This window comes from Ranitomeya variabilis, chromosome 3 (assembly GCF_051348905.1).
Source record: "Ranitomeya variabilis isolate aRanVar5 chromosome 3, aRanVar5.hap1, whole genome shotgun sequence".
Lineage (NCBI taxonomy): Eukaryota > Metazoa > Chordata > Amphibia > Anura > Dendrobatidae > Ranitomeya > Ranitomeya variabilis.
The window spans coordinates 651,340,603-651,363,386 of NC_135234.1; the positions used below are offsets into that span (position 1 = coordinate 651,340,603).

At 42.0% G+C, this 22,784-nt stretch overlaps 1 protein-coding gene across 1 annotated transcript in view; it reads left to right on the forward strand.

Moving 5' to 3' along the window:
* GLI1 (GLI family zinc finger 1) overlaps nt 1-22,784 on the forward strand; it is a 232,099-nt gene that overhangs the window by 197,687 nt on the left and 11,628 nt on the right. Inside the window, exons 2-6 of the mRNA XM_077297728.1 lie at nt 10,893-11,034; nt 11,405-11,503; nt 13,774-13,969; nt 20,894-21,047; nt 22,285-22,392. Coding sequence (XP_077153843.1) covers nt 10,929-11,034; nt 11,405-11,503; nt 13,774-13,969; nt 20,894-21,047; nt 22,285-22,392 — 663 coding nt within the window. The 5' untranslated portion in view covers nt 10,893-10,928. The remainder of the gene's footprint in view (nt 1-10,892; nt 11,035-11,404; nt 11,504-13,773; nt 13,970-20,893; nt 21,048-22,284; nt 22,393-22,784) is intronic.

Below are 22,784 nucleotides of genomic sequence, written 5' to 3' on the forward strand. Positions count from 1 at the left end.
GCTCACAGACTACAGGGGATGGGTGAGGAGGATACACTAGGAGAGGCTAGAGCTAGTTGTGCGGCAGTTCAAATTACGAGATTACAGGGGTTTTCCAGGACTAAAACATTGACGGTCTATCAAGAATAGGTCATCATTGTTGGACTTGTCAATGTCCGACACTAAAGAACCCCACAAATTACCAGAACTGAGCCCACATTAATGCTAAATTGCAGTATCGGGCAGATCTGTATGTATAGGCAAGAAAAAAAACAAACAAAAGTTAGAAATTTTTTAAATTTGCCATTTCTTGAAACAAAATGGTGAAGATTGCTATGGTAATTGCGCACATACTGTAGGTGCCCATCATATGACTGAGAGGAGTAGCTAGGGTTTTGGTTCAGAGGGGGGCAAAGCTTCTGAGTGGGCCCCTAACCAGGTAACCTTAATTACAACTCGGTGACACCCCCTAATAGCGGAGGAGAACCTCAGCAGATGACAGCGCTGTTACTGAAGATAATCTCTATATAACGACCAACATGGATATTACCGCCATATGGTCAGTGGTAGATACCAGCCCTACAGGACATATAAGAGATCACAGCACAGTTACAGATAATGACTTACCACTGACATTCTTTCTGATGGAATCGTTCACTTTTCCCGTCTTTTCCATCTGGCCCAGACCGACATGACAACTTCTTCCACCCAGGACTCGGCTGCAGAGAATGCAACAAAGACATGTTTCACTTCTCACATTCCAGCCATCTCCATCTATTCCCAACCTGCACAAGCTCCTCATCCTGCTGATACCCCAATACTGAGCCGCTGCTGCCGTATGTGTCCCTATTACTGCACCTACTGTGTGGTTCTCTGTGCCCTCCAAATTCTAAAGCACCCCTCTATAATATAGTAATGCTGGGCGCAAGTGCCCTAGAAAACACTGCCCATATTTTGCCCCCTAGAAAGTTATATTTTCCTGTGTTCCCTTTTGACAGTCACAGTAACCTGAGTTCCCCTATAACAATAAGTGCCCACTTTACATTTAATAATGTCACGAGTCTGCCCCCTGTACAGCTCCCCTATACACAGTATGAAGCTCTCTTATACACAGTATAATACCCCCTCACTGTATAGTACCACCCACACAGTATACTGACCCCTTAGTAGCCTCCAAACTGTTTAATGGCTCCAACACTGTATGATGACCCCTTCACTGTAATCTCCACACTGTATGATGGCCCCTAGATAACCTCCATATAGTATAATGTGCCAGACAGTCCTCAATATAGCACAAGGCAGCACCCCCATAGGCAAACCCTATACTATAAGACAGTACCCCTATAGGCAGACCCTGTATTATAAGGGAAAACCCCATAGGCAGACCCTGTAGTATAAGACAGCACCCCTATAGGCAGATCCTGTAGTATAAGGCAGCACTCCTATAGGCAGACCCTGTAGTATAAGGCAGCACCCCTATAGGCAGACCCTGTAGTATAAGGCAGCACCCCATAATCAAACCCTGTAGTATAAGACAGTACCCCTGTAGGCAGACCCTGTAGCATAAGGCAGCACCCTCATAGGCAAACCCTGTAGTATAAGGCAGCACCGCTATAGGCAGACCCTGTAGTATAATGCAACACCCCCATAGGCAGACCCTGTAGTATAATGCAGCACCCCCATAGGCAGACCTGTAGTATAAGGCAGCACCCCATAGGCAGACCCTGTAGTATAAGGCAGCACCCCCATAGGCAGACCCTGTAGTATAAGGCAGCACCCCTAAAGGCAAACCCTGTAGTATAAGGCAGCACCCCCATAGGAAGCACCCCCATAGGCAGACTCTGTATTATAAGACAGTACCCCCATAGGCAGACCCTGTAGTATAAAGCAACACCCCCATAGGCAGACCCTATAGTATAAGGCAGCACGCAATAGGCAGACCCTGTAGTATAAGACAGTACCCTATAGGCAGATCCTGTAGTATAAGGAAGCACCCCTATAGGCAGACCCTGTAGTATAAGGCAGCACCCCCATAGGCAGACCATGTAGTATAAGGTAGCACCCGCATAGGCCAGACCCTGTAGTATAAGGCAGTACCCCCATAGGCAGACCCTGTAGTATAAGATAGTACCCACATAGGCAGACCCTGTAGTATAAGGCAACACCATAAAAAAATACAATAAATACTCACCTTTCTTCCTCCTTGTTCTAGCGGTGCTCTTAGCTCCCGCTCATCTCCTGACAGCGAGCGCCCGACGTCAGTGTCGGCAATACCAGACGCAGACAGGGGATGATGGTAGAAGGAGCGTAATGCTCCTTCTCTCATCAATCCGGTGAGCTATATCGGCTAGATGCTGATACAGCTGACCTTGCGATGACAGGCGGGGCCCACTGCTGGCATCGGGCCCTCCACCTGCCCAGGGGCCCCATAGTGGCAGAGCAGGGAGATCGATTCCCCTTGCTCTGCCGCAGAATGTAACTGTATCGGCGCGCTGCGCGCACCGATGCAGTTACGGTAGCGTAGCTCCGGGTGGGCCCCCTCAGAGCGCGGGGCCCTGGGCGACCTCCCACTCTGCCCCCCCGGTAGCTACGCTACTGACTGAGACAGATTCACATCCATGCAGTGAATTCTGCCATCGAAGGACAGCAAGTAGAGATCTTGAAAATCATTAACTGATGAAGAAACTTTTGAAAAATATACATTTTCATTATGCAATCAATAACTTTTATTTGCTAAATGCGTCAAACTTTTCAGCAACTTTATATAATTAAAGGCATATTTAGTACTAAGCACCCAACAAAGTGTTAAACAGCAAGGATACTGATCGTAGTGAATGGCAAAAAATACACAAAAAGGGAATTATACACAGCCTGCTGCAGAAGAAAAGCTACCCTAAGCGTATTTTCAAATTGCATTTTGTTACACGCTCGGTGGGCTCGTCAGGGCTTACATCTGGACCCTGCGCAAAGCGGGATTCGGATTGATGGGCCAATGGGTCCATAGACTATAATGGTGCCTTCACAGCAAATGTGTGCTCTGCCATGAGTTATTTTTGGGTGTATATGCCTACTGGAGATGGACACCCAGACGTAGTACGGTACTGCATATGTCCAAATCCCATTTTGCTAGGGGATCCAGATGTAAACCCCAACAGGAGCCACTAACATGGGCAAAAGTGCAATGTGAAAGCACCCCAAGATGATATTCTTACTAAGGCACGAGGATTATGAACATGCTGCATTTCAATTTCATTTTCATTTTAAACTAAATGTAACCTTACATGGGAAATATGTCTCATTGGAAATGTAGGTCCATCATCTGACTGGACTTACTGTATGATTAGGTCGAAGTCTTGCATTTCTTCGAAGAATAGGTGAAGTTTTGGGTAATGTTGGAAATGCTGGAGCACAATCTTGAGAATTTCCAAAGCCAAACTTTCTTCTCCTTATCTATTTTTTTTCGGTATGTGGAATAAAGACATGGTTATTGGGCAATAGTTGGGGCACAAATGCTAATTCAGTTTGCGTCTCTACACAGTGCCAGCAGCAGATGTTGCCATTTTTTCCTTATATCAATTGAGCTCCATTCACACATCCATGTGCTATTTGTTTGTTTTTTCTCGGACAGCATCTGTTTTAAGAGCGGCACAGTTTCTCTGGTCCATGAAACTCAGAGCATGTTCTATATACAGAACGCTGCCAGTCAGTGGTGTGGGGGGAGTTATACAGAGCTCAGCATTCAGAGAACTGCTAGATCTGCAGCAGATAAAACAGAGATTTTATCAAAGCTGCAGCAAGCAGCCCAGTAAGTGACACATAACTGGAATCAGGGTCTCTGCCTTGACATTATGCTACTTTCCACATAACTGGAATCAGGGTCTCTGCCTTGACATTTTGCTACTTTCGGTTGATGTAGCAAGAACCTTGCACAAGAATCCATTTTACCCCTTACCAACATACAGTATAACGTAATTGTGCATCATATGTAAGATCCACTTCTTTGATGTTGGCTCAGGAACTGAGTCAGCATCTTTGCCAGCAGGTGATGGTTGTGCTATTAAGCCTATAACAGCCATTTATTGAGTGGAGCTTCGCCCATAATTGTTAGCCTGTTAAGTACTAATGTCATTCTATATTCACGTCATTTACAGTATGTGCCTAGGGGGTTCACAGTTCTAACTGACACTTTATAGGGCGCTGACAATATAAAGTCAATTTAAATCTGAATAGGTCCCTAAAGAAACATTTTCTGTAAATTTGCTGAAAAAATAAGAAATTCCTGCTAAACTTTTAACCCTTCTAAAATCCTAACCAAAAAAAAAATCAAAAATGCTGCAGAATAGATGTAAAGTAGACATATGGGAAATGTTATTTATTAATTATTTTGTGTAGTATAACTATCTAATTTAAGGGCATAAAATATAAATTTTGAAAATTGTGAAATGTTCACTTTTTTTGTCAAATATTCAATATTTTTATAAATAAACACAAATCATATCGACCAAAATTTACCACTAACATGAAGTACAATATGTCACGAAAAAACTGACTCAGAATTAGTGGGATCCATTGAAGCGTTCCAGAGTTAAGTGACACTGGTCAGATTTCTAAAATTTGGCTTGGCCAGAAAGGTCAAAATTGTCACTAGAGGGGTAAACATGAATGAAAAACGAAAGAAAGTGTTAAAAGTCAATTAATTAAAAAAAAGTTCTGCTTGCCTCCTTCAGTTTTTAAAAACAGATGGAAAAAAATTGATATAACACGGAGGGAACAAGGATCATACACGAGAGAAAAGCGTCTGTTACAAACGGATGTGAAAATGGACACAGAAAGGGGTCGCGCACATGAGCATATTTATGATGTAACAACGCATCATTTCGCACCATGAGCAAAATTATTACTATGCGGCCGTACCTATGTCCGATATTTTCCTGGGACTGAGCTTGTTCAAGAAAAAAAACCACAGCATGCATGAGTTGGATCTGTTTATCAGATCACACTGGGCCACGCAAGTCAATGAGTCCGCAGAAAACATCAGACTGCACTCGGATTACATCTTAGTGCAGTCCAATTTTCACAGACTATGGGCTCATACCCATTTGCGAGAAAAAAAAAACGGTCCGTAATCTGGACCGAAAAAAATGGACGAGTGCCATGCGAGTGTCATGCGAGTGCAATGCGATTTTTCCCACATAAACTCACATAACATCTGTATGACATCCGTATGCCATGCGTTTTTTTTTCTCTGCTACTATTTTTCTACAATCATTTACAGGACCATTTTACAGTGTCCTGTAGTTACCTTGAGTCACGGTGATGCGCCCCCTGCTGGATGTCCTCATATGAACTCGAGCGTGGGAATTTTTCCAGGACGAGGGTCTTCAGGTGGATTACCAGTATAATAAAATATTACAACACCTTGGGTCTTTATTTCATTTAAATACTTGGAAATAATGTGTGTGTGTTTTATTAACCATTTCGTACTATTGGATTAATAATGGATAGGTGTCATAATTGACGCCTCTCCATTATTAATCTGGCTTAATGTCACCTTACAATAGCAAGGTGAAATTAACCCTTCATTACCCCATATCCCACCGCTACAGGGAGTGGGAAGAGAGTGGCCAAGTGCCAGAATAGGCGCATCTTCCAGATGTGCCTTTTCTGGGGTGGCTGGGGGCAGATGTTTGTAGCCAGGGGGGGGGGGCCAATAACCATGGACCCTCTCTAGGCTATTAATATCCGCCCTCAATCACTGGCTTTACCTCTCTGGCGGAGAAAATTGTGCGGGAGCCCACGCCAATTTTTTCCGCGATTTAATCCTTTATTTTACAAGCTACAGTGCCCAAATTTTGCACATACACACTACTAACATTAGTAGTGTGGAATATGCAAAAAAAAAGGGGATATGAGATGGTTTACTGTATGTAAACCATGTCTCATATCCTGTCGGGTTTGTGAAGGAGAAAGAAAAAGCCGGCAATTGAATTACTGACTTTTCACATATCTCGCGCTGAATTAAATATAAATACAGTATATATATATATATATATATGTCTCAATGACATATATATATATATATACTGTATATATGTTTTAGCGAACATTTGAGCACATAAATCCATTAGATGTCGGTTTTGCAAGCCTGTGAGAAAACATCGCAGTACGGATGCCATACGGAATACATACGGAGGATGCCATGCGCAAAATACGCTGCCACACCCTGCCTACGGATGACATACGGATCACTATTTTGGGAACATTTCTGCATATTACGGCCGTAAAATACGTACCGTATTTTCATACGCTGAGTGTGACGCCGGCCTAAGGCTATGGTCACACTATCAGTATTTGGTCGGTATTTTACCTCAGTATTGGTGAGCCAAAACCAGGAGTGGGTGATAAATACAGAAGTGGTGACGTGTTTCTATTATACTTTTCCTCTGATTGTTCCACTCCTGATTTTGGCTTACATATACTGAGGTAAAATACTGACCAAATACTGAACGTGTGAACGTGGCCTTAGAAACAGTATAGAATATCTGCCCTGGTCATGTTCACTTCACATAGAGTCTAAAGACAGTGAGGCGCGACAGCAGTGTGTAAGGTCAGGGGTTATACTGGAAGGTATGGGTACGACAGGTGGGCAGACAAGTTGGAATATGTAGGGACAGTCCAGCTGGGAGGACTGGTGGAAAAAGAATCACATCATCTAGGACTCTCCAATTCCAGCTTGTCAGGAAGTGAGAGATCCCTTCAGGGAGCCGCTGAATGCAGCTTGTCCATTGTTCTGCTGGCTGACTGGATGCCTGGCTTCTCTCAGTCTTCCCTTATACCACCCAAGTAGAAGGAGGAGTGTAGTAGTAGCGTCAGCTGACCTGTTCCTCATTATGAAGCATCTCAGCTGTTGAACAGCTCAAGCCTGCGACATAACTGTCTCTATGACCTCCTTTGACCTAGCCAGATAGTTCCTGTAAATACAGTAATTGCCCCCAGAACGATAGGAGTGCCCCACGCGGAGGTCTGCTGCCCAAAGTGCAATAAATGAGATTTGGAGCATCTCACCAACTCCTAATCGTCCAGTGCGCGTAGAAGATGCACTAACAAGCCCAAATTGCTTTCAAGGACTTGCCGCGCCCTATAAAAATGCAGGGAAAGTACATTCCACAGTTTTCAGGCAGCCTGTTTAATTTCAGCGTATTATTTGGCTGACGTACATGAAGCCAGCCGTGGTAATCTCATGTTACTATCTGACACTGGTGTTTGCCATGTGTATACGGGCTTCTTCCAATACGTATGAAGAACATCATATGAAAGGCGCCAACTGTTAGCCATGTTTTCTGCTGGCCAAAGGTACAAAGTTCTCCGATTAGACGAGCATTCCCTTATTTTCTCATTACTGAAGAATTTATCAATGTGCAAGAAACATGGAGTGATACTTCCCTATTAATCCTAACGATTTCACCATAGAAAATTGCTTTAGCTTAGGAAAAAGAAAATCAACCAATTGTTGTTCAGTGACACCATGGTGGTAATGGCGACTAATGATGGGAAAAGGGTTAATACATCTACTAATAACTGTGCGCTGCAAGAATTTTGTGCACGTGCTTGTAAAGAAGCCAATATGCGAGGGTCCCTACAAAAGTCCTGGGGGTCTCTCCTACTGAAGAGAAGCAACAATAGCTCATCCACCATTCTAATGTCTGGTAGACCTGGTATTAGAGTGTGATCTGGGTAATAATGGTCCGGGCATCTTCTGTTCTTGTGCTGTTACTTCCATCACTTTCACTTACTTCTAAGTTGTATAGAATGACTCATAAAGAAAAGATTCAATTTCCATTAACATCGCTTGCTACTGTCTAGTTTACACGGACCACCAACGTTTCATAGACTGAATATTCAAGCATCATCGGGACGGGTTCAATAATTCCATCATGTTACAGATGTTAAATCAGTTAAGTACATTTTCTGCTACTTTACATACGCTCCCTTTGCCAAGTACGTATGTGCACTATTGTAGCACCACCTACTGGTACATTTGTGCAGTGCACTGATTAGTCAGTGACTAAAGAACCTAACTTTTCAACATGCGGTACATGTATTCCAGAAGGTACTTGCCTTCTCTTTAGGGGCTGCTGTGCTTTTAGCAGCCAATACAATGTATGTTCATGATGTTGGGGGGGATTTGATATCCTTTAGGGGTAGAGGTTTCTTGGATTAGTAATATTGAGAAAAATTCCTTTTGGGTTTAGTCTGAACAACTCTCACAAATCACTGCGTAATATTCTATAAGTACCCCCATGCCACGGGACAGCTCTGACCCCATAAAGTATGGAATCCACAATCCAGTGGTATCTGGCATCAAGTTGTGGCAGCAGATTCTATAAAAAGGTATCTTTCATGAGCTTTTTCTTCCTCATCTTAGAGCAGCATGATGTAGGGGCTGATCCCAGTGATATACCACTTACTAGGCTGCTTGATGAAGGTTTTATAAAATTCCTGTTTTATCTCCTGTAGATCTAGCAGTTCTCTGAATGCTGAGCTCTGTTTAACCCCGCCCCCACCACTGATTGGCAGCTTTCTGTGTACACTGTGCATAGGCAGAAAGTTGTAAATCAGTGGATATGGAGGACTACATGGCAGCAGGTTTACTGGTGTTCTAGTGATGATGTTCTGCTGATAAAAAGTGATTTTATCAAAACTGCAGCATGTGACACATCACTGGAATAAGGATTCCTGTCTCTACATCATGCTGTTCTCAGACTACATATCAAAAACCTTGAGATAGAGTCTCTTTAATTCCTGTAAGTTGCAAGATCCAGCCTTCGTGGAGCAGACTTCTTGTTCGAGAACATCTTTTTGATCTAGAAAATTTGGAGGCCCAGTCAGGACCTTGTTATGTTTCTCAGACAGGGCATATTTTCCTACTGAGGGCAGCCTTTGTAATTAGTGAGCATTGATGCCATAAAGGGGTGTACACCTGCAACAATGTTCAGGTAGGTAGTGCGTGTCAAGATAGCATCACATGAATGGTTTCCCAGCAGTAAGCAGCTGTCCGTATGATGTAAAATAACACATTATTCATTAGACCAGGGCTCCTACTTCCTCTGCTTCTTTTAGCCTTGTACATTAAAGGGGTATCCAGGACTTTAACATTGATGGCTTTTCCTTAGGGTAGGTCATCAATGTCTGATTGTTGGGTATGCGACACCCAGCACCCTCGACCATCATCTGTTTCTGGTGTCGGCAGCAGCCAGAATTGGTCAGTTGGGAAGCTGAACAGCGCCATCAACAGAATAGTGGCCTCGGCCAGGTACTACACATCAAAACCTCTACTGGTTTGAATAGGAATGCTCCACAAAACGGGCCTTTTTGGAAATGCTTCCTACAATTTGGCTCTTGTTAAAGTCACCAGGTCCCTACATTTACCAATTTTGTTCTTTTTACAACCCATTGACTTCAAGAACTAATCTGTAGCCATCAGTGAAACAAGATTGAAATGAAACTTTATTTCGTTCTGACATGGTCAAAACAAAATACAAACAATTGAGAAAATGTTTTCTATGAATTAGACTCAGGAAATATCAGGATATCCACCTGTTGGGTCCTCCAGAATTTAGTCACAACCTGTAAGGTATAAATGAAGCAAGTATTTAATTTTATCTGCAGTGTTACTGGATGGAAAATGAAGTATTTTATAGAATCTACTGAAATTAATGGACTGTCAGAGTAATGCGCTGATTAATACATTGACATGTCGGGTCCTCCAGCTAAATCAGGAGTCCAATTCTAGTATCCTGACCACTGCAGCCAATCACGACCTTAGATGGCTCATTCTATTCACCTGACCACTGCAGCCAATAACAGATGTCAGATTATGTCTCAGTCTAGCCACCTGACCACTGCAGCCAATCATAGACCTCAGATTATGTCTAGTTCTAGCCACCTTACCACTGCAGCCAATCAGACGTCAGATTATGTCTAGTTCTAGCCACCTGACCACTGCAGCCAAACACAGACCTCAGATGATGTCTGGTTCTTGCCACCTAATCACTGCAGCAAATCACAGAAGTCAGATAATGTTTCGTTCTTTTCACCTGACCAATACAGCTAATTACAAACCTAAGTGGATGGATGTGCTAAAAAACTGGATATCGTCACTTCCTGTTCTGGTGATGACCAACTAAGTGGCCTTCGCTGGAACAAATGGAACTAGATAAGGTGAGTATGCCTTTTTTCTTTTTTTATTATTTTACTGGGGGGAAACGTGGGGATTGTCCGAGTAGTGGACAACTTCTTTTCTATCCCTATCACCCCCCCCCCCCCAGTACAATAATAACGCTAGGGGCTCCTTCTCACTTGCGAGAAATACGTCTGAGTCTCGCAGGTTAAAACCCTGCTCTTGCGCCGGCACTCCAGAGCGGAGCGTGCGGCCGCACAGCAATTCATGGAACTGCACGCTCCGCTCTGGAGTGCTGGCATCAGAGCAGGGTTTTAACCTGCGAGACTGGGACGTATTTGTTGCAAGTGTGAAGGAGCCCTAATACTCAGCTCCAGTCCCTGGACTGTTCCATCGGTGTCAGCGCTGCCTCTCCCGGGGTCCATCAGCCCTGGCTTCACTCTCCTCTCCTATGGACATGATTGACAAACAATTAACAATCTTAACAATCTGTCTATCTGACTGAGCTAATACTTCTAATATTTATGACTTCTAGTTATATTTTTGCTCTTAGGAAAATCACCAAACCATCTTCACTTAATATTTGCTCGTATTTGAATAGAATAGAATGTTGTACTCCCTCCTACCTCTACGCAGCCCTGTACGTGCTATATAGGCGCATAGCAAAACATTATATTATAGAAATAGCTGGAACTATGTATGACATGTTTTACCTTTTGTCTATGTCTTGCAGAGCTAAATGTGCCGCTGACAACTGGTTGCTCACACAATGGCATCCCGCCAGTGCCCGCCTGCGATGTTCAATTCCATGAACCCGCCTATGAACAGTTATGTTGAACATTGCTACCTGAGGTCACCCAATGTCATGGCGGAAGGTCAGTATCTGGCAATGATGAGATGGGCAGATTAGGGCATAGAGGTCATACTAAGGGCATAGTTTTCCCACTTCTTCACACATGTCTGACGGCAGGCAGCCATGAGATGACTCAGTAAATAGACATGGTGATGAGAGCTTTCCATTGTCTGATAATAATTACCGTCCATCTCGATTAGCATCAAAGAACGCGTCTATATTCTTATGCAGTTCTTACACTGTCTAGGTATAAATTATCAAAAATTAATTATATTTATTGTTAAATAGCTATTATTATTGTAATTAGATTATTATTATTATTTGCACAATGCATTATGCTGATTTATTGTTGCCATTTCTTTTGTCTCATCTTTGTGCAATTTGACTTGCAGGCATGAATGAGATGCCCTATTGCCACCAAAACAACCTTATGACTAGCCAACATGGCTTCAGTCTTGCCCAAGCCAATGAGCAGATGGCTTCTGCAGATGGTGAGTATGTAATGGATAAAATGAGAATAAAACCTACTTTGACAATTGTTATACTTACAATTTTATCGAAGGTGATTGAAGCAATAACTTGAAGCCGAGTCTGCTGAGTCAATTTGACTTAAAAACCAATAAATACCAGGTACTTTTCAGAATAGAGTTGTACTCAGGCTAGGCAATCCATTTTGAGCTAAATAGTAATCAGTAGAGAAAAATCCTTCTCTTGTATTGATAGTTTACTGTCTCAATTGTAGGCCTCATTCACACGTCAGTTTTTCACGTAAGCGCATTATCTGTTTTTTTCACAAATAGCATTCGTATCGATGACAGTATATGGGGTTTGTTCACACGTCAGGTTTTTTTCTCGGAGCCATGTCCGATATTGAAGTCCGGTTTTCACTGACTGATAGATGGAAGCTGGAGAAATGCTATTCTTTTCTACATCAGTGAAAAAAAACTAATGAAAATATGACCAAATGCTGATGAAAGTCACTGATGAAACTCGGTCCGTTTGATCTGGTATGTCAAAAAAACTGATGCCGCAATGAGTCGTTGGGCTCAATGTGACTGTAATGAACATTCAGCTGTGATAAATATTAGGTTTGTTCTGGTTTTCAGGTTCTGAGTTTAAAATTAACTTCATAACTATTCACAGACAGCAAACAGATCATGAAACAGAAATTAGAACACAATGGGTCCGATTCATCAAGGGGTTTTCACAAGGTTTCTGGTGTAAAACACCTTGACATATCACAAAGTTTTTAGAAAACTCGAAGTTTAGTAAAATTTAGCAACATTTGACGTCTTTATTATTATTATTATTATTATTATTATTATTATTTATTGTTATAGCGCCATTTATTCCATGGTGCTTTACATGTGAGGAGGGGTATACATAATAAAAACAAGTACAATAATCTTAAACAATACAAGTCATAACTGGTACAGGAGGAGTGAGGACCCTGCCCGCGAAGGCTCACAATCTACAAGGGATGGGTGAGAATACAGTAGGTGAGGATAGAGCTGGTCATGCAGCGGTTTGGTTGATCGGTGGTTACTGCAGGTTGTAGGCTTGTCGGAAGAGGTGGGTCTTCAGGTTCTTTTTGAAGATTTCGATGGTAGGCGAGAGTCTGATGTGTTGTGGTAGAGGGTTCCAGAGTAGGGGTGATACACGAGAGAAATCTTGTATGCGATTGTGGGAAGAGGAGATAAGAGGGGAGTAGAGAAGGAGATCTTGTGAGGATCGGAGGTTGCGTGTAGGTAGGTACCGGGAGACGAGGTCACAGATGTGTGGAGGAGACAGGTTGTGGATGGCTTTGTACGTCATGGTTAGGGTTTTGTACTGGAGTCTCTGGGCAATGGGGAGCCAGTGAAGGGATTGACAGAGGGGAGAGGCAGGGGAATAGCGGGGGGACAGGTGGATTAGTCGGGCAGCAGAGTTTAGAATAGATTGGAGGGGTGCGAGAGTGTTCGAGGGGAGGCCAGTTCCAGCCAGCTCCCATAAAATGAGTGGAGTTTGAGAGGGACAGGGCTTGCCATAGTCTGCTTGACAAATTCATAAAAATGTAGACAACTTTGGTGGCATAAATTGCATCAGCAATGTACTCCCTGACTGGAGTAATATATCTGGCAGAGGCGTACAGCAGTTGTAAGATGCACCTAGTTCATTAAGAGTCACGCATGTCATAATCAATTAGGCACAACTTACTCAAGTTGTGCCTTTATTACAACTGGCATACAAAACGCCAGCCTTTATGAATTGGGTCCAAAGTATATTTGGAAAGTTTATTAATGTTTCTTTACGCAGCCATTAAATGTAAGAAAATTGTACACTGTTGTAGTTTAGTAATTTTTTTCCTAAAAATCCTTTTCCTTTTAAGGCTAGGGCTACACGGTACATCTCACATGGCCAAAGTGCACTAGGTGTTGCTGATACATCAAATATATATTTTGATATAATTGAATGGAGTTGTATTGCTACTGGGAGAGAATTTCAACCACGACAAGCAAATCTCAAAAAGTCCAGTCATGTCACACTTTTTTCAACTTGTCATTGTACCCTTTGGGTGGCAATGTGACCCCATTCACTTGTATTTTGCTGCAATGTAGCAGCGACACTTAGCACATTTTGGTCGTGCAAGATGTGTCACAGTCACAGTTGCTATATAGCCCTAACCTAATTCTGCCAGGATTAATTTATTAAAACATTATACGTACGGTATTTTTCTGGTGTTTTTATTTCTCATCAGTCATTTACATTTTTCTCCATTTAGGATCTCGTTTCTCCACCCCTAGAAGCTCAGTGAAGCTTAGCAAGAAGAGAGCAATGTCTATATCTCCACTATCAGATGCTAGTATTGACCTGCAGACCATGATTCGCACATCCCCTAACTCCTTGGTGGCATTCATAAACTCCAGATGTCCCTCCGCCAATGGCTCCTATGGTCACTTGTCAATAGGAACGATGAGGTATATAAATACAAACCTATTGTATAAAATCCAATTTTTTAAGCAGCATATGTACATTACAATGGACATAGTTAGCATTGTGCACAGTTTATGACTTACATCATGAGTAAGTCATATAATGCATGAGACAGGCATGGGTTTCACCGCCTTAGTTGGGTAGTTGCTTGAGTTCTTAAAGAAGCACTTCCATCAAAATGTTTATCATTTTAATACACTGACGAGCTAAAGGGTAACAATGTTTTTTCAGGCTCTGCATCTCACCATCCACTACTGCTTGGAAAGTGAGACTACCGCCATTTTATAGAGAATCATCTTGGTTATCTAATGAATAAATTTACTTGCAACTATTTAGAATATGATTAGTAATGCAGATGTGAGGGAGGCCAGGGCCGTAGTCGTGGCCCGCAATGATAGCTGCTGGAGCGCACCATGGCCACCCGACACACATACACTGTCCCATTTGCGGCGTAATTTCTGTAACTTCTCCTGCACCATCAGGGTCCCCTCTGGTCTGCTGTGGGTTCACTCCTGCTGGTTCCACACAAAGAGAGACAGAGTCCAGTTTCAACTTGTAACAGACAACTTTACTTGAATTCTTTCTCAGTACGTCCAGTTCAGTTGCAGCAATTTCACAGGGAACATCACAGTATACATCCTTGTCTATTCCTGTGGTTTTCCCTACTTCTTCTGGAATGCTCCTGGGTCGTACCGCTTCGTCCGGTACCGCAGAGCTCCTTCTGTCCTGCTTCACTACCTTTAGGAGTTCCTCCGTCCATTTCGCAACAGACATAAGGGCATCTGCCCATGTAGTAAGCTGCCACATCTTGGTGCTGCACTGCATTCCACTGTTGCTGTTTTCTTCAGTACCGAAGCACTGGATGTCTGGACTCCCAGATTCAAACGTTACTGGTACCACTGTGCTGCCTGGGCTCTCAGGCCCTACTGAACCGTCTGGGCTCCCTGTACCCACTGAACTCCAATCAGTAAATACTCCTGTCTTACCCACAGTAGACCCCTCCTATGTTAACTATTACTTATCCTATGCCGTAATCCATGTCTGCGATATTGGTTTGCAACCTGGATGATGCCATAATGAGTCCAGGGTGAAAACCACAGAGAATGAGGTGCTGCGAGCGCACCTCAGTGACTGGTGGTGACATCATTGAGGTTACCGCAGGTCACTGAGGATGCCTTTCCACACTTCACTGTGAGCTGGGAAGATGAACTTCTATGACCTCAATGAGATCAGTGCGAGCACCATAAGATTACTGTGTGACCATCAGTAAACATTTTACCGCTGGTCACAGGTGTTGACTCACGCTATCATCTGACAGTGTGGGAACAACAGCTCTCTGACCAGCGGTAATGACCTTACTGCGGGCAGACAGTAGTGTTTGCCGTGCTGTCATGCAGATGACAGCTTGGCAAACTACCAATGTTCGTGCCCCCATTCATCTGAATAGGGTTCAGATACTGTTCTGGTACCAAATCCAAACTTAAAGATGAGGCACAATTTTTTTGTTAGGAAGTTAGAAGGCTTAAAAGTTGACCAGTGATTTCTCATTTTTCCATCAAAATTTACAAAACCATTCTTTTAGGGACCACATCACATTTGAAGTGACTTTGAAGGACCTATATGACAGAAAATACATAAAAGTGAAACCATTCTAAAAACTGCACCCCTCAAGGTACTCAAAACCAAATTCAAGAAGTTTATTAACCTTTCACGTGCTTCACAAGAATTTCTGGAATGTGGAAGGAAAAAAATGAAAATTTAACTTTTAGTCACAAAATTTTATTTTAGACTCCATTTTTTTATGTTTGCAAATGTAACAGGAAAAAATGGACCCCAAAATTTTTTGTGCAATATCTCCTGAGCATGCCGATACCTGATATGTGGGGGAAAACCATTGCTTTGGCACATAGCAGGGCTCAAAAGGGAAGGAGTACTATTTGACTTTTTGAATGTTAAATTTCCTTGATTAATTAGCGGACACCATGCTGCATTTGGAGAGCCTCTGGTGTACCTAAACAGTGGCAAGCCCCGACAAGTGACACCAGTTTGGAAACTAGACCCTTCAGGGAACTTATCTTGATGTGTGGTGAGCACCTGGAACCCCCAGGTGCTTCACAGAAGTTTATAGCACTGAGCCATGAAAAAAAAAAAATTACATTTTCCCCACAAAAATATTTTTAGCCCCAAATTTTGCATTGTCACAAGGGTAACAGAAGAAATTGCACCACACAATTTGTGGTGCAATTTCTCCTGAGTACACTGATAAACAATATGTGGGGGAAAACTACTGTTTGGGCACACAGCAGGGCTTGGAAGGGAAGGAGCGCCATTTGATGTTTTGAATGCAAAATTTGCTGGAATAATTAGCAGAGGCCAGGTCGCATTTGGAGAACCTCTGGTGTGCCTAAACAGTCTAAATCCCCTACAATTGACACCATTTTAGAAATGAGACCCCTGAGGGAACTTATCTTGATGTGTGGTGAGCACCTTGAACCCCCAGGTGCTTCACAGAAGTTTATAACATTGAGTCCAGACAAAAAAAAAAAATTTGCCCTGAATTTTGGGTAAAAGGAGAAATTACATCATACAATTTGTTGTGCAATTTCTCCTGAGTATGTAGATACCCCATATGTGGGGGTAACATACTGTTTGGCTCACGGCAGGGCTCAGAAAAGAAGGAGTGACATTTTGGAAAGCATACTTTGATAGAATGGTCTGTCATTTGAGAGCCCCTGATGTGCCTAGTCAGTGGAAAACCCCCACAAGTGACATATTTTGGAAGCTAGGAATGAATCTAGATGTGTTGTGAGCACCTTGAACCCCCAGCTGCTTCACAGAAGTTTATAGCATAGAGCAGTGGAAATAAAAAAAAAATACAATTTTTCCCTCAAAAAATGTTATTTTAGTCCCAATTTCTTTTGTCACAAGGAAAGCAGGAGAACATGGACCCCAAAATTTGTTGTGCTATTTCTCCTGAGTACATCGATACCCCTAATGTGGTTGAAAACTTTTGAAGCACAGTGCAAAGCTCAGAAGGGAAGAAGTGCCATATTTGAGTTCACATTTTGCTAGACTGGTTTGCCATGTCACACTGGCAGAGCTCCTGAGGTGCCAGGATCGCTGACACCCCTATAAGAGACCCCATCTTACAAACTACACCTCTCAATGAATTCATCTAGGGGTGCACTGATCATATTGACACCACAGGTGGGTCACAGAATTTTATACCATTGGACAATGAAGAAAAAAATAATTACATTTTTACCACCAAAAATTTTTGTTTTAACCCCAGATTTAACATTTTCACACAGGGAAATTGGTAAACACGGCACCAAAATTTGTCCCTCGATATCTGCTGAATGTAGAATGTAGAAATGCCCCAAATGTGGCTGTACAGTACTACTTAGCCATATAATGAGACTCGGGAGGGAAGGGGCGCTATTGGTAAATAGCGCTCCGTCCCTCCTGAGTCTCGCCATATGGCTAAGCAGTACTGTTTTACAGAAGGCATCCTGGAGTGCAGAATTTTCTATACTAGATTGCGGACTCGATATACAGAGCTCTAAGTACTGGAAATGCAGAATCCCTCCTCAATTTTAGAAATTATACCCCTTTGGGAATTTATCTACAGGTGTCATGGTGATATTGACTCCATGGGAGTTTTCCAGAAACAAGCAGGAGTGGATGTTACTGAGCGAAAATTGCAAACTGCCAATGTAATGACTAGTACATTGTGCCCAGCTCATGCCCCTGTAAATTAGATGGGCTTTCATCGCTACAGAATTGCCAAACATGTGGACGCTGTTTGTGGTTTAGGCACACTGGGGCTCAGAAGGGAGGGGGCATTTAGATTTGGGAGCACAGAATTTGCTCAATTTCATTTGGGGGGCGAGGGCCATTTCACTTTTCCAGAGCTACCAGTAACGTGGAAACTCCCTATATTTCCGTTAACAGATGACAAACGTGAGTGGAGACTTGCTTTTTTTGTGGATTAGAGTTGAAGCTTTTGTTAGGAACATTTTACATAACAATTTTGATTGCACTTATCCTGTGCTCTATGCTGAGCACTTATATCGATGTTTCCCTTTAAATCTTCGAGTGACATGATTTAGATGAAACCCCGGAGGGATCCATTCACTGTAATGAGGCAGCAGAGTTACTCTGGACTCCGTCTGGCATCTGCTTAGCAGTGTCCTTTTTTTCAGAGATGCAGTAAACTGTGGCCGACGGCACTTCTATGCACTCCTAATAAAAAGACGGACACCGTCAACTTTAGTGTTTGGGTCGGTGCGATTACAGATACCAGATTTATATAGGGTTGTTATGTTTGGCTGCTTTCACACCCTAAAAGAGACGTTTTTTGTTTTTTTTCAAAAACTATCATTTTTCCCTACTTCTGCTGACAAAGTCATGTGAGGTCTTTTTTTTTCAAGACAAGTTGATGGCTTTATTGGTACAATTTTCAGGCTTATGACATTTTTTCCATTCCGATTTTTGGGAGGGAGAATAAACAAAAACCAACAATGCAAGAATAGTTTTTGGGCTTTTTTGAAATGCTGTTCCGCCTGTTAAAATTAATAAGGAAGCTTTATTCTTCTGGTCAATATGATTATAGTGATACCCCATTTATATGCCCCATTCACTATTTTATAGAAAAAATAATTATTTTTGCACAGCTTTGTTCTGAGAGCTATAACTTTTTATTTTTTTGCTGATGGAGCTGTGTGGCAGCTTGATTTTGCAGCACAAGATGATGGTTTCAGGGATCCCATTTTTATTTACATTCGTCTTTTTGATCGCGTTTTAGTCCATCTTTTGTTCAGCGGTATGATGATAAAGCATAATTTTTTACTTCTTTTTTTTTTTTACGGTGGTGTTCATTAAGGGGTTAAATAGTGAGACACTTTTATAGGTCGGGTTATTCCGGACGCAAATTGCAACTCCACAATAGTTTTTTTTTTTTTTTAACCATTCACTATATGGGAAAACTGACCTAGCAATATTATTCACCAGGTCAGTACAAGTTTGCAGATAGCAAACATGTATAGGTTTTTTTATTTACATTCCCAAATGTGTAAGAAATTTTTTTTTAGTTCATCGCCATTTTCAGAAACCCATAGCATTTTCATTTTTTGGAATCTGGGGCTGAGTGAGGGCTTTTTTTTGTGTCTTGAGCTGACATTTTTATTGATACCATTTTGGGGTAGTTATGGTGTCTTGATCGCCTCTAATTGAATTTTATTGAAACGTTGCAGCTGCCAAAAAAATCTGAGCTCAGCAGTACCAAATATGTGTATTTTTTGTTATTGTTTTATTTTCAATGGAGCAAAAGGGGAATGATTTGAAATTTTGTGGGGTTTTTTTTTCATAGTTTTAAGAACTTTTTTTTCTTCAAGTTTTGCTTATTTCAATAGTCCCCTTAGGAGACTTGAGCTATGCTATACATAGAATGTGAGAGATTTCTCACGTTGCGAGTGGTGACGTCAGTAAGATTACCTTAGGTCATCAGCTATGAACCGTGATAACCTTACTGACGTCAGCACTCTTTGCAGCAGCCGAATTCACATGCTATTGTCACTGTGTTTCAGCTGGCATTTTTTTAAAGGTGATAAGTGGGTAAAAGAGGATTAGGGAGGGTTTTGCACAATTAAAGCACTTTTCTCTGTTTATGTGTTTATTACCTTTGCCTACGGGGTTAGTAATGGGGGTATCTAATAAACGCCTCTCCATTACTAACCTCTGGGCTTGGTGTCAATGGACATTACACAGCTGATATCAACCCCAAAACCTTTACCCTGCTTTCTAATCCACCATCTAATGGATGTGCCATTTCTGTGGCGGCGGAGGGCTGGTGTAATTAGTCTGGAAGGGGGCCAATATCCATGGCCCCTTTTCAGCCTATTAATATTACTCCGCAGCTGTCTGCTTAGCCTTTGCTGGTTATTAAAAATAGGTGAGACACCCACATCAGTTTTGAGGGATCCCCTCTTTTAAATAGTAAAGGCTACCTAGACAGCTGTGAGCTGATATTAATAGCCTGGGAACTGGGAAGCTCCATGTGTATTTCCCCTTCCCAGAATAATAACACAAGCCCCCTGCTGTCTGCTTTCCCTCAGCTGGTTATAAAAATATGGGAGACCCCACACCATTTTTTTTATTTTATTTCTTTAAATATTAGCTAAATACATGTACACCAAGCTACGCATGCACTGCACTAATTATATATCTCACTGACATCTTTCTTACTATGCATAGGTGCCGGCTGGTGAATACTCTTCATTAGCGTTGCCTGCTCTCGGCGCTAACAGCGAGACCAGGCGTACAATGATGAGAGTTACCAGCGGTAACCTTTTCACTGCTGGTCACAGCTGCCGGCTCACACACTGTCCTCTGTGTAACAGCGTGTGATCCGCAATACCCATTGGCTGTGACCGGCGGCGGTGATTTAATTAAGATTACGGCTGGTCAGGGCCGGTGTTTTCTTCCCTGTCACACAGATGATAGCGTGGGAACCACCTGATGTTCGGGACACCCCATTCACTTGAAAGAGGTCCAGGATCAAGTTCGAGTGCCCGAACTGAACTTTTTTATAAAGTTCAGCCACAGCCGACAGACCCAAACATCCACAGGTCCACCTATCCCTATTCTCAAGTAATACTGTAACACTATATGGGACAGACATATTTCTGGGTTTCCATATTAGAACTACAATGAATGTTTTGGCAATGTTACATTTAGAAGGAAAACCTCATTGCAATTATTTTGCATTATCTGTGTTATCATTGACATTGTTATGGATATGTAGATAGTAATACATTATTCCTGAATAAAGCAAATTTAGCATATCCATATTTTACTTACTACTGGTTACTACTCTGTTTCTTATATTACATTGTCTTGCTTTGCAGTCCTTCACTTGGGTATCCAAATTGCCTTAATCACCAGAGACCACAAGGGGCATCTTACGGTACAAACCCTTTATTGTCTTACAATTCACATGAGCACTCGTCGAGCAGAGGGATGGGCGTTCTGCAGGCACGCTCTTCTATCAAGCACTGCCAGGTGGGTATCTACTTTGTCTACCTGTTTAAAGAGTATGTCCACCTTTGCCATCATTTTATATTTCTCTTGTGCATGTAATATACATCATGCATTTTTGCAAATAGTATTTATTAAATATAACCAACCATTGTGTATCGATAGCTTCTATGCAGACCTTTGTGTTTCCATGGTTACAGACTACAAACAAACCCTGTGTAGTCTGATCCAACAGCGATGTAATACTACACTCCTTGCACCTCATTTTCTTCGCTATTTAAGAGAAAACTGCTACCCTACTCTCAGCTTTCTGATTACCAGAGGGCAGTACGTTGTTGATAATTTATAGTTTAATAGAAATTTATAGAACCATGGCTATGCTGTTTGCCTGAACCGTAAGCGCTCTCTGATGCTGCAGGCTGAGGCATCTTTGCCCATGCAGCATTGGAGAAGCACACAGGGACTGCAACTGGCCAGATTTAGTGATCCAGCCAATGTCAGAGCAGCACTTACAAGCTCTATAGCAAAAACTTGCAAGCGCTGATTGCAGAGGTGGCTGGTAACTTAGGTATCAGCAGGACACAATAAAATTAACAATCCCCGTATTTTTGAAAATTGAGAGGATTTTTAGATGATTTTTAGTAACAAGTAAATTGCAAAGTTGATAGATTTTATATGCAAATTGTCTCTTCTTGATTTTATAAGAACTTTGCAATTTTACCCTTTTAAGAAAAGGAAAAAACCCGTTTAAAGGGGTCGTCTACTACTTGTTCAACCCTTTCTCAATCACTATATTTCTCCCATGTAAAATGATAACAGTTATACTCATCTCCGATGAAGGCGTTGTTACAACGATGTCAGCGCCTGGTCTTCCAAGACTTGTGTGACATAATTATGTCATGTGAGACCTGCAGCTAGTCAGCAGCCACTTCACTCTCATCTCTTTCAGACAAAACTGACTTCCAGAGGAAGTCACAGAACAGTTTTGTTTGAAGGGAGAGAGCGAGAAGTGGCCGTTGATTGGCTGCAGGGCTCACGTGACATAACAATGTCACTGGAACCCCTACAGACTAGGCACCAACATCGCTGGATTGTCACCGGCACTGGAGGTGAATATAGCTGTTATTGTTTGACATGAGAGAAATATAAGGGGTTGCCCCAATAATGGACAACCTTGTTCAAATATAATAAAATGGCTTTTTACCTCAAACAATACTGTGTATACAAGCTATATAAATTAACCCTTTCTTCTCTGTTGTAGATGAAGTCAGAGCCACTATCTAGTACAGGATTAGAAGCTATGAATAGTAAACACCTGGAAGATGGATCAGAGGGAGACATCTCAAGTCCAGCTTCTGTTGGGACACAGGTAGTTTGATATCTTATTATATTCTTTTCAGTAATCTGCCTTTTATCCACATTCAAAGACAAACTAATACCAATACGCAACAAACAGAATATGAAATTATAAGCATTATATTAGTTAAAATCTATCTTGCATATTAGATTTTATAATTGATCAAGGTGGACCTCAGCTTGATCAACAGTGTCTTGACTCTACCTGGAGCACATGACACCTATACTAAGGACAAGTTAGTATTGTATATACTTCTTTAAAGGAATAATTCAGTAGGATCAACCCTCCTAAGCCATCTATATGGGCATGCAGGTCATATGAAGCTGAATAAAATGATAACTTGACATATGCAATCCAATGTTTTACTCCAGAGAAAACCACGTTTTACTTATATGTAGATGAGC